Here is a 15,435-nt window from a genome sequence, read left to right on the forward strand (position 1 = left end):
CTTTCAGTTAACAGACGAACACGCTAACCCATTGCACCACAGAGACTGGCCAGGGCTATAGCCTACCCTTGGCTCCATCAAGTTCTGCCAAGCAACCCTTCAGGCTCTGCAGCCAAGCATATGCCCGCAGCACCGTCTGGTCTTTCCCTAGCAAGGAAGGGGCTGCTGGGTTCCCCCTGGGAGAGGGGATTCCCTTCCAGGCAGCCCTAACTGGTGGGAACCCAGCACTTGGGCCTGGAAGGCACACTCAGGCCGGAGTGTGCTGGAGGGAAGATCAGGGGTGGAAGACAACACTACCTGTCAGGATGGTTGAGTGGTCAAAAGTGCAGTGTTTGGGTTGTAGTCTCCCCTAAAACCATGGGTTTGAATCCTGCTGCTGACAGCTATCTCCTCTTTTCCCTGCAAGGCTCCCTCCTTGCCCAGCTGGTGCCATTGCAGCAGAGGACAACCCAGCAACTTCCCCACTTTGGTCAGCCTGGCGCAGGGCTGCACATGGGCGAGGACCGCAGCTTCTTCTTGCTTCCAAGCTGGGCTGACAAGCACAAGTATATCCAGCTGCACAGGCCATCCCTTGGTGCTTTGGGCTGGCCCTTGGGCCTGCACCCCATGCCAGGCCTCTCTCCAGCATGCTGCTGGTGGTGGTGCCGATCCATGCCACTACTTGTTATGGCTGCCAGCCCGTCATGGGGCGTGCTAGCCCTGGGAGGACAGACACGGTGGCACAGCCCTCTGCTGCGAGAGATGAGCTGACAAGTGAGTGGCAAGGGAGGTCCAGCCCACCTCCTCCCATTGCCTAGGTGGGCTGGGCACCCACAGCTCATCCTTCCCACTCTGCTGGGTCAGGCAGAGGAATCACTGGCTCGCCCAGCCCACCCAAACCCTGCCACGGCCTCTGAAGTGGAGACAGAGAGGTCCCCCCGCCTTCTCTCTTCCAAAATCCTGCCTTGTGCCCCTGCTCTTCCACTCTCAAATAAGACGATCCCCAAGCACTTGCTCACGCTGGTGCTCTGGCTCGCTATGGTCACTAGGACGGCGTGGTTCATGGAGATCTCCCCCACTGTGGCCGGGATGGCCTTTGCCAGGTGGTCCTGGTCAGCATCATGGCAGAGCCCAGACTCTGGTGTGGGGCCCGCAGGCGCACAGCACATGGGGGAGGGTCCCCGCCTCGTAGCTGTACACATATGACTTATGTCCCACTATAGTGAAAAGTATATAAGGTCTCAGGGAGACCGGGCTGGGAATTAAAGGCTGCTGAGGAGGAGGCAGGCAGGTCACCCACTGAGCTCACAAGAAGACACTGGGGAAACCATTGGGGAAAACATGGGGCATGTTCCTTGTGCTGGAGGCTCCGTTTCCTCACCCAGTCTCTATGCCATCCTGCTCCTGAAGGTCTCCACAGCCCTGTTGTGGGTCTGGGTTTCCCCTCTTTGGAAGGCCTGAAGGCTACTGTTTGCCCTGGCTGCAGGTGTGAGTGAGAATACTATCTCTGGGTAGAGCCAAAGGTCTACTAATGCTGAGCAAGGCCTCACGTGCTGGTGTTTCTACAGCCAGCAGCAGCCGTGTGCGATGCAGCCAGCATCCCATCCTACCTCCTGTGACCGCCGCCGACCCTGAAGAGCCAGGTTCCTATTTACATCAGGGTGGACTGAAAGCAACCTTCTCTAACCCGGTTATGAGTTCATGCCTTTTAGAGAAGTGACAAGTGACCTTAACAGATCTGCCACTGTGTTACCTTCTCATTAATGGATGACTATGTTTTCAGTTCCTCTGACCCCACACACCCTTACCTATTCCCACCACTCACCAGCCTACAGTGTCTTACAAATTCAACACATGGTGCACAGTCCCATCCCCTCCCTCATTCTGTGTCCACCTCCAATGAGAAGACAAACCAGCCCTCCCCACAAAAACTAATAGTGGTCATTTAAAAGTCACAAGGTTTATTTACTTTGAAGGAAAGTAAGGACTGTTTTATGGCCTAGGAATCAGCAGAGGACAATGGAGAGTATGAAAGGAAAAAGGTGTGCATGATGCCACATAATTAGTCCCTTGAATTAGTCCCTATGGGAGTATTACAGAGCCAGAAAGCCTTGGGACTAGCAGAGACTACACCGTTCACACTGGGAGATTACAATGTGCTGAATTTCAGCCAGAGGATCACAGAAACATAAGAGACGTGGGGTTGAAAGGGACCTCTAGTCCAAACTTCTGCCCGAGGCAGAATCATTCCTATTCAAACCATTGCATATAAATACTCATTTAAGCTACTAATTAAAATACACGGTTAAATCTGTCATGACCAAAAAGCATAACACCCTAACATGCGAAAGAAAGCAGGGGAACAAGGGTGGCCGGTGTGCTGCTGCTGTGAGGGGCGTTAAAATGTAATGAAGGAGATCCAAGTAAGAGGGCCACATCCACCACTACAGATGAAACCCCTAGTCTGCACCGCTCCACGTGGCGAAATTCCTTCCTGACCCCATGTATGATAATTGCTCTGATCCTGAGCACAGGGACAAGACCCTCTAAGCCAGGAACCTCCAGGTTTTAGTCCCAGCAGAAGCATTGGCATAGCACAGTCAAAATCCCCATCTTTGGCTGCAGCTAATACCCCATGCTTCCAAGGAAGAAGAAAACCCCGACTTGTAGCAACAGGAGGGGGAAAGTAATCCCTCCCAGCCCCATGCGGTAAACAGCAAAGCCCAGGAGCATGAGAAATACCCATAGTACAGGAAAGGCATAGCTCCTTCCACATCATCCCAGAACCATGCTTGCTTGCACCATTTCCATCCTCTTCCATGGGAGAGGCAGGGCCTGCCACAGACTACACCTCCTTCACCCCCATTTCACCCAGAAAAGGCCCTCAGCTCAGAGGGACTCAGGTGCAGCTCAGAGGGTCTTTGCTGAAAAGCAGTAACCCAGGCATAACTGACACCTGCTCTCAATTTGAGTTGGGAACAACCCTTGGATCTCGCTGATCCCACTGGAAGCGGAAGGCTTGGAAATCTCAGAAACCTTTGGGCCTGGAAGGGGCTCTGGCACCTGACCTCTTCCCGTGCTCCAGCTCTAGAGAAGAGACAGAGACCAAGTACAGAGATAATATGTTCAGTTTCTGGACATTATTAGCAGAGAAACCATTATAGAAGAGGGCAGGGGAAAGGGCTGGGGAAAACAGCGGGCAGCTGACCTCACTCCCCTTTCTTTCAAATGACAAGGAGCAGAGCCAGGCTCCAACCCAGGCCCCTCCACTGTATCCACTTACAGGGGGGGTTTCCTCTCAGCCTTCAATCAAACATCAGGAACCAGCTGCTGGGCCCAGAGGGCCTGTGTGTGGTGTCTTGTGAGGGATGAAGACAGAATGAATTCTTTCCTGCGTTCAGTTTGGGGGTGAGGCTGCTTGTCTAAAAGCATCTCCTAGTGGGAGCTGAGTGTCACCTGCCCTTCCACACTGCAGGTGGAATTAAGGCTTCTGCATGTGGATGTGCTGGTGCCGGGCCAGATGCTCCTGGTGCCCAAAGCCCTTCCTGTAGTCAGTGCAGCGGAAAGGCCGCTCCCCTGAGTGGACACGTTGGTGCAGGGTCAGGTTGGAGGACTGGTTGAAGCTCTTCCCACACTCAGCGCAATGGTATGGCTTCTCCCCAGAGTGGATGTGCCTGTGCCGGGCCAGGTGGGAGGCCCGGCTGAAACTCTTCCCGCACATGGTGCAGTGGTACGGCTTCTCCCCAGAGTGGATGCGCTGGTGCTTGTCCAGGTTGGAGGAGGAGCTGAAGCTCTTCCCACACTCGGTGCAATGATATGGCTTGTCCCCAGAGTGGGTGCGCTGGTGCTGGGCCAGGGCAGAGGCCTGGCTGAAGCTCTTCCCACACTCAATGCAGCAGTATGGCTTCTCCCCAGAGTGAATGCGCTGATGCTGAGCCAGGGTGGAGGATGAGCTGAATCTCTTCCCACACTTGGTGCAATGATATGGCCTCTCCCCAGAGTGGATGCGCTGATGCTGGACCAGGGTGGAGGAGTGTTTAAAGCTCTTCCCACACTCAAGGCAGTGGTGCAGCCGCTCCCCCGTGTGCTGGAGCCGGTGCCGAGCCAGGTTGGAGGCCTGGCTGAAGCTCTTTCCACACACAGTGCAGCTGTGAGGCTTCTCCCCAGAGTGGACATGCCAATGTTGAGTCAGGTGGGAGGACTGGCTGAAGCTCTTCCCGCAGTTGGTGCAGCAGTATGGCTTCTCCCCCGTATGTGTGCGCTGGTGTTTCACCAGATCTGACAGGCGAGCGAAGCTCTTCCTGCACTCCATGCAGCTATGCGGCTTCTCCCCCGAGTGGATCTTGCAGTGGGTGGCCAGGTTGCTGGGGTCAGTGAAGCTCTTCCCACACTTGGTGCATGGATGCACTGGCTTGTGTATAGCCAGGCATGACTGCCAGTCAGCAAATTTCCCATGCTCAGAGCAGGGATGGGCTCTCTCCTTACAGTTGGTGGTGAGCTCCTGCATACCCCCAAGAACCTCCCCACCACCTTGGTTAGGATGCATCCTCTCTTGCAGATGAAGCTTACTTATATGGCTTTTCAGATCACTTAGCTCCTCCAATCCTTTCCTGAACTCCAAGCTCCTTAAGGACTTTGACTTGGCTCCACTCTCACACGCAACTGGAAACAGTCCCTTGGTCATAGCCATATTTTCTCTCTGCTTTTGGGACCTGCCCCAACTCCTTTGCAGCTGGCCCAGCTCTTGTGCCCAGAGAGACCAGGGCAGAGGATCTCCCCAAGATGTCCTCAGCAGCTCCAGGTTTGGAGGCCCATCCTCTGGAGGCTGCACCTCTTCTCTGCTCAGTGCCCTGGCACCTGCTGGATGGAAAAGGGAACCTAAATATTAGTCCCTCTCCTGCTAGTTCCTAGGTACCCAAGTCTTGGGGGTAGAGAGGAACTGGAGAGTGCCAGGCTAACATTACTCCATGTCAACCAGCCCAAAATGCTGCCTGCTGCATGCACTGGCCCCAGTCTGCATATGGCACATGGAGTCTATCTAGCATGGGCTAGGACTGGTGTGGGGCACATACTGCATGTGTTGCATATGCGAGACTGATCCTGTGCACTGGATCCAGGGCCAATCCAGATCAGACCAGCAAACTGTCCCAGATCTAGCACACGGAGGCAGTCCAGCATAGATGCCACACCCCTGCCCCAGTCAATGAACGTGGAATCCATTTTCTCAGTGGTTCTGTCCAGCTCTGACCACACCGGAGTGGGGAGAACTGTGTTACATTAGCCCCAACTGGATGAGCCATGTCAGACATAAGCTGGGATGGGAATTGCTCCATGCTCTAAAGGGGAGAGGCAAGACCAGAAGCACTTGCTTTAAGGAAAAGTAAGGATTGCTAAGGCTTTGTCTATAAATAAAGCACTGACTATTCCTAAGAAAGATGGTAAGAGCACTTCCCTATGCATCTGAGTTTGCTGATATGCTCCAGACCCATGAGTTCATGTGTGAGGCTGCTTGGACAAGCCCCCAGTGCTTGCTCTTGAGCTTTCAGTTTCTGGTAGGCCAGGGAAAAGTTTCTGGGGATGAGCCTGAAGCTGCCACAGTGGTAAAATTCTGGTCTGGAGTGCGTCAGCACACTTCGGTGTGTTGGGCTACCAGCCTCCTTGGAGTTACCACTGCTATAGTTAGGGGTCTACTGAACATGAAAGGGTGGCCAGCCATTTTTGCAGGCTTAGTATGGTGGAGTCCCCCACACCTCCGATTGGCCAAGGGACCCCAGCAGTCCTGCCCTTCCCAAGAGATTGCCACATGGCCTGAAACTGAGGCTTAATTACCTTGATTAAGCCAGGGGAAGCCATTAATCCATATGTTATTAAACATGGCTTAATTAATTCCCCAGGCTTAATCCAGGGTAATTAAGCCATGGTTTCAGGCCATCCCCAAGTGCCCAGTTCCACAATTTTGGTGGGCTTGTGGGGAAAAAATGCTTACTGGCAAGCAGAGAAACCGTGCAGTTTGGAGCACAGGAGGAAGGGTGGAAGCTGCTGGGGAAAGTGCCTGCCACAGGGCACCTCCCAAATGGAGGGCACAGCCAGGCTGGACTGCTTGCCTGCAGTGCAGTGCAGCCTGAGAGCACCTGGGCTCTACTTCTTGCTTGGCAGCCACATGCCCCGCCAGACCCAGGCATTGAATTTGGGGTGGGTCAGGGGCCATGGTGGCAGGAACAGCTGCTCCCATTCTGTCCTGAGCTCTACGAGCTGCTGCACCCCTGGATGCTGCCAGCTGGGAGCAAGGTGGGAGCTGGGGTGCCTCCCCCCCAGTCCCATTGCAATGTGGGGGGATTCATAGATTGTAGAGTCGAAAGGGACCCCAAATGATCATCATGTCCGACCCCCTGCCCCAGAAAGATGCAGCAGGTCCCGCCCACCACTCACCTTGGGCTGGCTGAAGATGGGCTGCTGCTGCTCCATGTCCTGCTTCATGCCACCGCTGTCTCAGTCTGGCTGTCAGGACCTTGTGGCACTGCCACCCTCTGCAGCCAGCTCCGCTCTCGCCTTGCCACTGCTCCACCTCAGTGCCTCCTGCAATCATTGTTTTTAGAGAAATATATACATCAGTTCAGTGTGCAGCAGTGACCAAAAAAAGTCAGTAAAATGCTGGGCATCATTAACAAGAGAATAGAAAGCAAAACAAAGAACATTCTCATAGGTTAATAACAAGTGATCCAAGCAGGGACTTGAACTGTCCAGTACACACTGCCCCTCAAACAAGTCCAAGAAAACTATGGATGCTGCCCAGTGAAACTCTGTCTAGAGACATGCACAGAGGAGTAACAGGAAGAATTGCCTGGGTTCCCCCTCACCAGAATTTGATTCCTGGTTTGATAGATGGCAAGCTTGATTAGAGAGAGGAGGAGTTAGACCAGGATGTCCTGGGATTTGGTGAAGCCATGGATGGGCAGTGCATAGAAGAGGTGCAAGGAGAAGCGTGGCCAGAAACTCAGGTTACTCAGGAGCCAATAGAGGGGCTGCAGCCACTCCAATTAGGTGTGTGAGGGTTTCCCCTCTAACACCTGCCCCCTCTGTCAACAAAGGGATGACCCTGAAGTTTGCCAGATACACACACATGGACACAGCTCCATGCAGGAGGCTCATGGCATCAAGGTGAAATACGAGTTAGTCTGGGGACCCTTGCTAAGGGTATCCCCCTGCCTGATGTCTGGGCAGGATACAAGGAAAGGAGGGTGGAGCATAAGTATGTAGAGCTGGGGCTGCATGGAAACAGACCAGCTTTGTATCCCCCTGCCTGATGAGGTGGTGTGGTGAAGAATGCTCTGCTGGACAGCCAGCCTTGCAGGGCTGGGGGAAGGCTAAGTGGGTGGGGTGCTCATTGATGATGAGTACCTAGTGACTGCAGGTGGTAGCACACTCCCTTTAGTGGCAGGACATTTCCCCTTCCTACCCCATCTGCAGGAAGATACTGAGAAGACCTTGGGTTTTCCTCTGTCCTTTTCTTTGGGGGAATCTGTGCCCTCCCTCCTCCCCCCCACCCCAGAGAAGCCCCCTGGCCTTACTTTTTCTTCCCCATCTCATTTGCTGCTCCTTTGCTGAAGACTGCCAGAGTGACAGTAGGCTCTTGCCTTGCCATGGGAAGCTAAGGGGAAGGGGTGGGATGGTGAGGGGGAGCAGAAAGATGGTGGCATGCAGGGAAGGTGTATCAGGGTGCTTCCTGAGGCTGCACTTTGGAAGAGGGGGACTGTGTGAAAGGCTAGTATGGGAGAGGGAAAGCAGAGGTGAAGGGAGCTGGGGAATAAACACAGAAAGACAAACAGTGACAAAGTGGGGGACGGAAAGCAAACTGCTGGCTTAGTCAACCTACATCATTAGGGAGCAGAAAACAGGATGCAGCACAGGAAAGTAGATGGGGAAGGTGGGGCAACAGGAAGGTTAGGGGGGGATGCGCTGTAATAGGTGGTGCTGGCAGTGGAAGAGCTCCACCAGCAATGCTGGGGTACATCTTCTGGCAGGAAGCAGTTGCAGTTGTGGCAGCAGAAGGGAGAGGAGCATCTCCCTCCCAAGTGGGGAAGGAGGCATGGGTCAGTACCCAGGTGGGTACAAGAGCCTGCAGCACCTCAGAGCTGTGCCCAGGACCAGCCAACCAGCAGCACCTGATGGTTCCCCCTGCTGAGGACAGGCTATTAGGCTAGAGGGACCATTAGTCTGACCCAGTAAAGCTTCTTCTTTCATGTTCACTTCCTTCATAGCTCAACCCTAATAGGACTTCTGCTGACCATGAAAGCTGCTGTGGTATGCTAGAAATCCCATCACACCTTAGCAGAGGATGTGATAGTTAAAAGCTGGGGAGTCAACTCTTACATTGCTGAATGAAGGTGGAAATTCCAACCCCTGGCATACCAGGGATACCAGACTTGTGCCTCAATTCTAGCATGGCATGCCTTCCTCATGGGTGGTCCCCACAACAGAGCCTACAGGTACCTACAGCTCCAACTCCAAGAGGAGAGAGTGATAGGAAACACAGTGTTCGTGCCCAAACACCCTGAATTAGGGGAAGAAGGAAAGAATTGTCATTTCCCACATTACTGAATTGCAGGAACACACAGTATGCTATTTAAGGTCACTTCCTTGGGCAACAGTTAAAGTCAGATCTGCAGGTTTCCACCTCCCACTGGATACTGAGAAGTCCTGAGTGGGAGGTAGGGACAGTGAGTGGACTGGCAAGACTTACCTGGGGACAGATCCTCAGACCAGGAGCTTTCTCCAGGGTCCTCATCACTCCAGACCCAAATCTCCACCTCCTTTTGCTGGATGCGGCAGATTAATTCTGGTGTGGGACCTCGATATCCTGTTGGAAGAAGTGTAGAAAAAGCGGTAAGGTCTCTTGCTGCATTACTCAGCTGGGATTTGGGGAAGGGATTATGTGAACTCAGGCCTTCTGGGGCCTTACAGGAAAAGCAACAGTAAACATTTAAGATTGAAAGAGAAGCCACCACAGGCAAAACCTGCAAAAGCTGATGGTCCATGTACCCCAGGGAAACAGAATAGTAATATGACATACAAAGCATCAACCATTCAGATTACATAAAGGATAGAAACGTCACAGTAGTACCATAGTGCATGGGCATTGGTGCAGGGATCTGTGACATACTTGAAAGAAGAAAGATAAGACTTATATACATTTGTAAGACACTGAATTGAAAAAAGGACAATGAACACACTTATGGATGGATATAATTTATTTCATCATGGTAATTCCAGGCAAAAAAAACGGAAATGGGTTTATTCTCCAAGTTTTGCAGTGCTTAGTTTTGGAAGTGCAATGGATCAATAGCAGATGGATGACATGGAAACCGTAATTTCTATCAAGAGTTCACAAAAATGGATGACTGGAACTGTGGACGCACTTATGGCCTTTTGAACCAATAGAAGGACCATCACAAGAGTGAGTATCAATGCACAGGTTGCAAAAACGAGGACAGCATGTAGGAGAGTCCATCAGACTTATGGGTACAGACAAAAGGAGAAAGGAGATATATTTTTTACAGTCAAAAACCAAACAAATACCCATAGCACAAAATTAACTAACACTTCCCTAGAAAAAAGATGACCCTAGAATCACCTCTGAAAGAGATGGCCTTCCAATGCACAGATTTCATCAGGACTGGAAGAAGAGATATAGCACAAGTCAAAGCTTGATACCGTGGGGTCCAACACAGCATCTCACCTGCTGACTCCAGCTTATTCTCAAATACCCAATACAGAAATAAGAACACCAGAGGAATAGATGCAGTGGTGGAAGTTAGCGCATAACAGATATCTGTAACAGAAAAAGGTTGATGCAGAGCACAGCAAAGCAGGGCTGGAAGAGACCTCATGAGGTCATCACATCCAGCCTCCAACTCATGGCAGGATCATCCCAGACCAAACCAAGGATCTGTCCAACCTGCTCTTCACAGCTTCCAGGGATGGAGATTCCACAGCTTCTCTAGGTACCTTGTTCCAAATGTTTGATCACCTTCATTGTCAGAAAGAACCTCCTATTCTCCAACCTAATTTCCCCTGTTACAGTTTAAGGCCATTGCTTCTAGTCCTGTCCCCAGTACATACAAGGAAAAGGTTATCCCCGTCCTCTTTCTAATTTCCCTTCAGGTATTTGAAGACTTGCATCTTTCCAGCCTTCTCTTCTCCAGACGAAACAATCCTAGTTCTTTCAGCCTTCCTTTGTAAGTCATGTCTCCAGGCCACTACACATTTGCATCACTCTCCACTAGGCTCTCTCTGATCTGGCCACATCTTTCTTCAAGTGTGTGGCCCAAAGGCAGACACAGTATTTCAGGTGAGGCATGATCTGTGCAGCCACTGAAGAAGTCATAGATGAAACATGTTAGGAAAGCCAGGCAGAAAACGTGGTGGGATACAAAGGTTCAAATGAGAGACTGAAGGAAAGAGAGAAGTCTCCAATGAGTGACAAAAATAGATTTGGACCTAGCCATTTAATGCAGAAAAGACAAGATCTGTAAAAATTCAGTAGCAAGAGAAGCAGTACTGAATGACTTGCAAGTCATAGTTTTGTAGTTGGTAGGGCTGGAAGGGACCTGAGCAGATCATCAAGTGCGACCCCCTGCCATGGCAGGAACGGATGCTGAGGTCAAACGACCCCAGCAAGAGGACTGTCTAGCCTCCTTCTGAAGACCCCCAGGGTAGGAGTGAGCATCACTTCCCTTTGAAGTTAATTCCAGATCCTAGTCACCCTGACTGTGAAGTAGTGCTTCCTGATGTCTAGAAAACACGTGTGAAACAAGGGCCAATAGTACAGCAATCTTGACATGTAGGACCCCAACTGAACACGTAGAGAAGCTACATTGGCTGGGAATTGAACCCAGGTCTCCTGCACGGCAAGCAGGAACTCTACCATTGAACCACCAATGCTCAGATACCAATGCAAAAAGATTTCACCAGGACTGGAAGTAGAGATATAGTACAGGTCAAAAGTTGATACTGTGAGGTCCAACACGGCATTTTACCTGCTGACTCCAGCCTATTCTCAAATCCCTAATACAGAAAAAGAACACCAGAGAAATAGATGCAATGGTGGAAGTCAGCTCATAACAGAATGCTGTCAACCTGAACGGCAACGAGGATGAAAGAACAACTGAGAATCTGGTTAAAAAACCACAATGCATAAACAAAGCAGTTAGATACTGAGGTCTCCTATGATGTTAATGATGGGAAAGGTGGATTAACAGCTGATCTCAAGGTTTTTTCAGGCACACAGGATTTCAATTTTGAGACTTTATTGAAAAGTGAATATTCCAGAAAACATGTGCCTCAGTTACAACTGTAGATGGGGTTGAAATCCCAGCTGACAGAGCACAATAACTACATTAAAAATATGAATATAGCAGGATTGTTTGCCCTACCTATGGAAGTTCCAAAAGAATGAGGAGATGAAGGGGAATGGTGATCACTGCATTTAATGCAGAAAATTATACAGGAAGACAAGATTACAGAACAATGACCAAGTTTCACTATTCTTGTTCAAACAGAAGAAGAGTAACTACCAATGCCCAACCAGCTGACAAGAGAAAATAGTCACTTAGTCATTTGCTAAACAGCAATAAAAAAAAGGCACTGCAACCATTGTAAACAAAATTCAGGGATAATTCAGGTGGTTCTAGAAAAATAAAAGATTAAACAAACCCTCAGACACGGTCAAGGAAAGTACAGAGAAGAATAAATAACTATAAATTATCTTTGCAGACCGATTTTCAGTGGAAAGGAATACTAAAAGAAATTTACATCAACTTTTTCTTAGAAGTATCCAAGTTCCGTTATGTGTAGAAATGTCACCAGAGGATGAACTGTGGAAATAGAAACACCATGGGGTGAAACGGCAGATCTTGCTAAGACCACCATTAACTTATCCTTTCTTTTTATTACTCCCCAGCATATTAGAGAGGACTGAAATCTGCAAACGAGGACTGCTACATATTTGGACAAGTTGTTGGTGAATATCCATGAACAACGCATTGGAGATGGTATGGACATGCTGGGAGAGAAAAAGGGAAAATCATTTTACAAAAGAAATTGCAGAATATGGAAGCTCCGGGTGTTAGACCAAGGGGAAGACTCAAACAAAAGAGGATATAAGAATACACGACGCAGGAGGCCTGATCAATGACAGAACAACAGCAGAGAGCAGTTTTAAACCAGCATCCCATATTTCATGATGAGACTGCAAAAGAGCAAGGAGAAGTAAGGGACATTTCCGAGCTCTCACAACTACAAGGAGAAGCAAGCAACACAACTTTACCCAGGGAAACAAGGGTGTGGTAATTCCTCAGCATCTGGTCCTGGTAAAGCACCTTGTCTTCATCTTCCAGCAGCTCCCACTCCTTCCGCGTGAAGTACACAGCCACGTCCTCAAAGGCTTCCTCAAGCTGCAATGACAAGCATTTCATCTTCAGTCCCTTCAGCTCTAGCCTCCTCCAGCCCTGAGCCTTATTCTACACTACAAAAATTTTCCTGCATGGCAACACCAAGTAGAGATGCTCCAGCAGGGAACATGGCATGGATTCAGTGCTTCAATGCATTTGTCCACTTTAGCCCATGTCATATGAGGCGGCAGGTCAGCTATGCCTCTGCTGGCATAGACTATGTCTACCATTGGGCACTATCGTAACTACACCTGCAGAGAATCAGTAGGGCAGGTGCTCTGAGTCTCTCCCAAGGAAGCTCTTTTCATGACAGTGACTCACAGGGAAAATCTCCTCCCTGGGACAGAGGATCCACAGAATTTACTCTCATCTACCAGACACCTCCCCATAAACCCCAGGACCCTGCAGGATGGGGTCAAGAATCAGGGATGGGAGCTCTGAAGGACCCTGAATTCCAGGGGATTTACTGCCCTTAAACACCCAAGAACCTCCTTGCTGATGTCCTATCTGAGCAGGGGCTGTTGCAGTCATCCCTGTTGTGTCTTGCAGTGGAGTGGAAACAAAGAGCTGGGGAAGGAATAAAGGGGAAATGTGGGTTCCTAGTAGCTTAAGACAGGCTAGACGCAGTACAAAATCAGCTTAGAAGCAGGAGACAGAGGGGATCAAGGTGCTCCACCCCCAAGCACAGAGACTACAAAAGAACAGCTCCTGGAATAACACAGCCCAGATTTTCCTAAGCACAAGCCATGTGCATGGTGGCACAACCTCCAGATAGTAACAGCTTTTGGGATGCGTCTTTTAACCTTGTTAGACACTGGTGCAAAAAGAGTGGAACAGAGATTCATTTTACTGCTTCATGGGCTGCTCCCATTTTCCTCCAGCAGTCAGGAACATTGCTCATTCTCAAGAACTGCCTGCTCCTGGAAGGACCCGGCTGGGATTAGCAATGGAAACGTCCCATGCTCCTCAGGCCTAGTTGTCTAAGGGCAGACCTTGCTGAGCTCAGCTGCAGAGACCTCTTCCCTGTGCTCCTTGGTGCTGGCTGGGTGTCACAAAAAAGAGATTTCCTTTCTTGGGGTCCGATTTGTAAAATGTTGTGTGTGCAACTCTTTGAGCTATTTGAGGCATTGCTTCTAGTGTCAGAGAGCCTTGACTGCACAGTCCTAGTCCTGCCCGCCCTGGCTATCTGTATGTGGCAGTGAGCACCTGCTTCCCCGAGGCCCCCCCTGCCAGCTGTTTGAAAGTAGCCACTCTCCAGTAAAGCTTATTCCTCCTCTCCAGGTCTCTCAGCTTCTCTATTTTTTCTCTGTGCTCCCAAATCTTTCCGGGCTCTGCCCTGGCTCCACTTCCACCCCCTACTGGAGCACGTACCTTTCTCGCTATCACATTGTCTCTCTGCCGCGGGGGGCTGCCTTGCCCCTTCTGCAGTTGGCTTGGCTCCGGTGCCAGGAAGTCCTTTTCCCCCGATCTTCTTGGGAGCATTCTCAGCAGCACCAGATTTACAGGCTCTCTCTCAGGAGGCGGCTCATCAGCTTTGCTCCGGGTCCCTGCAAGAGCTGGAAGGGGAAGAGATGCCACAGGTTAGTGCTGGTGCTTTGGGCACAGGGAAGCCCTTTCTATTTCCCCATGCCGACATGCGCCTACAGGAGCTGCAAGCTTCATTGTACAGGAGAGAAGGAAAAAGGAAGCGTCAAAGAACCATGCTTTGGCCACAAAGTTGGAAACGAACCCCAATGACATATGCGCAATATGGGACTGTGGCTGTTCCAGCCGGTGAAGAGGTTTCCAAAATGCCCCAGGGCGCAACACGTTGCCCGATGGGGGAGTCGGGACCACGGCCCCCTGCTCCGGCTCCACGACCCCACCCAGCCCTGGTCCCCCTGGCCTGGCCCAACCGGAGGGGCCACGTGGTGCTGTCCTGCCCTGCTCCGACGCACCCTGCTGCGCAGGGAGCGGGTCCCCCCCAAACACCCCGGCGGTCAGCCCTGGTCGTGGTCCTGAGCGCCTGCACCCCACGCCCGCCTCAGTCCCACGCGCAGCCCCTCGGCCCATCTCCTCCCAGGACAGAGCCAGCAGATACCCCCACATCTCCTCCCCGGCCACAGCCAGCTGCACCACGTGCCCCACATGGCAGGGCCCCTTCCCCCACCACCCACATGGGCCACAGCCCCCCACGCTCCCCTGCACACGGCCCCCCCTTTGCACACGGCCGCTGCCCCTCACCGCTCCTCCCGCAGCCCCGCTCTGCGCCCCCCTGCCCTCGCGCATGCGCACGGCAGCCCCGCAGCGGGGAGGAAGACGCCGTGCCCGGCGCGCGCCCCGCGCCCCTTCCCGCCCGCCGCGGGGGGTTTCGGGCACGCGTGGGTTTTTTTTTGGGGGGGGGGGTGCTTTTTAGGCTTATATAAAACAGGCTTTTACATAAGCAAGTGAGTGTATTCCAAGCGTGCACTCGGTCCAGTAAGAGAGCACGCTCCGGGAAGCCCAGCCTCTTGCCTCGCCTAATCCCTGCGCCCGCGCCAGTGCTGTTTGCAATCCGAGTCTTATTTGTGTGTCTGCGAGCGATCAGGCGCCGGTGGCCGGGCGGCAGCCCTGATTACAAGAGCGTTTCTAATCTAATCTCTCATCCGCGGCTTCTTTCATGTGGCTACGTTTTGAACATCCAGGAAGCCACGCAGCTGACTTTTTTTTTTTTTTTGCTTTTTGCTTTGTCAAAGCACAATACGGACACATTTGAGAAACAGTTTCCCCGACCTCCTTCCTCGTGCCGGCCCGGGACGGAAGGGGTTAACGCGGGCACATGAGCTAGCCCTCGGCGGGCAGGGCAGGGCGGAGCGACCATGGAGTCCGGGTCCTCCGAGGTCACCAGAGCGGAGGCGGAATGACCATAGAGTCCCCGTCGTCCGGGGCCAGCAGAGCGGTCGTAGAGTCGAGGTCCTCCGGGGCCAGCAGAGCAGAGCGGAGGCGGAGTGACCATAGAGTTGCGGTCGCCTTGGGCTAGTAGAGCGGA

The 15,435-nt window shown here is 51.7% G+C and overlaps 1 protein-coding gene and 1 non-coding gene across 6 annotated transcripts; both read right to left on the reverse strand.

Moving 5' to 3' along the window:
* Positions 1 to 1,923: 1,923 nt before the first annotated feature.
* LOC102561985 (zinc finger protein 570) lies at positions 1,924 to 15,417 on the reverse strand. 5 transcript variants are annotated; one of them, XM_059718442.1, is made up of 6 exons: positions 15,180 to 15,417; positions 13,800 to 13,984; positions 12,305 to 12,431; positions 8,720 to 8,836; positions 6,409 to 6,555; positions 1,924 to 4,836 (listed from the first exon to the last, which is right to left on the reverse strand). In XM_059718442.1, exons 1-6 carry the CDS (start codon positions 15,400 to 15,402, stop codon positions 3,461 to 3,463), a joined length of 2,175 nt encoding a protein of 724 aa, XP_059574425.1. In that variant the 5' UTR covers positions 15,403 to 15,417; the 3' UTR covers positions 1,924 to 3,460. The 5 variants fall into 5 exon arrangements, with proteins under 5 accessions (XP_059574425.1, XP_059574424.1, XP_019353102.2 ...); XM_059718441.1 differs by having other exon boundaries at positions 1,924 to 4,839; XM_019497557.2 differs by lacking the exon at positions 15,180 to 15,417 and adding an exon at positions 14,847 to 15,166 and having other exon boundaries at positions 1,924 to 4,839.
* On the reverse strand, positions 10,850 to 10,920 carry TRNAG-GCC (transfer RNA glycine (anticodon GCC)). Its single transcript has one exon. It is a non-coding gene; the product is annotated as a tRNA-Gly (tRNA).
* Positions 15,418 to 15,435: the final 18 nt, after the last annotated feature.

This window comes from Alligator mississippiensis, chromosome 15 (genome assembly GCF_030867095.1).
Source record: "Alligator mississippiensis isolate rAllMis1 chromosome 15, rAllMis1, whole genome shotgun sequence".
In the NCBI taxonomy this organism is placed as follows: Eukaryota; Metazoa; Chordata; order Crocodylia; family Alligatoridae; genus Alligator; species Alligator mississippiensis.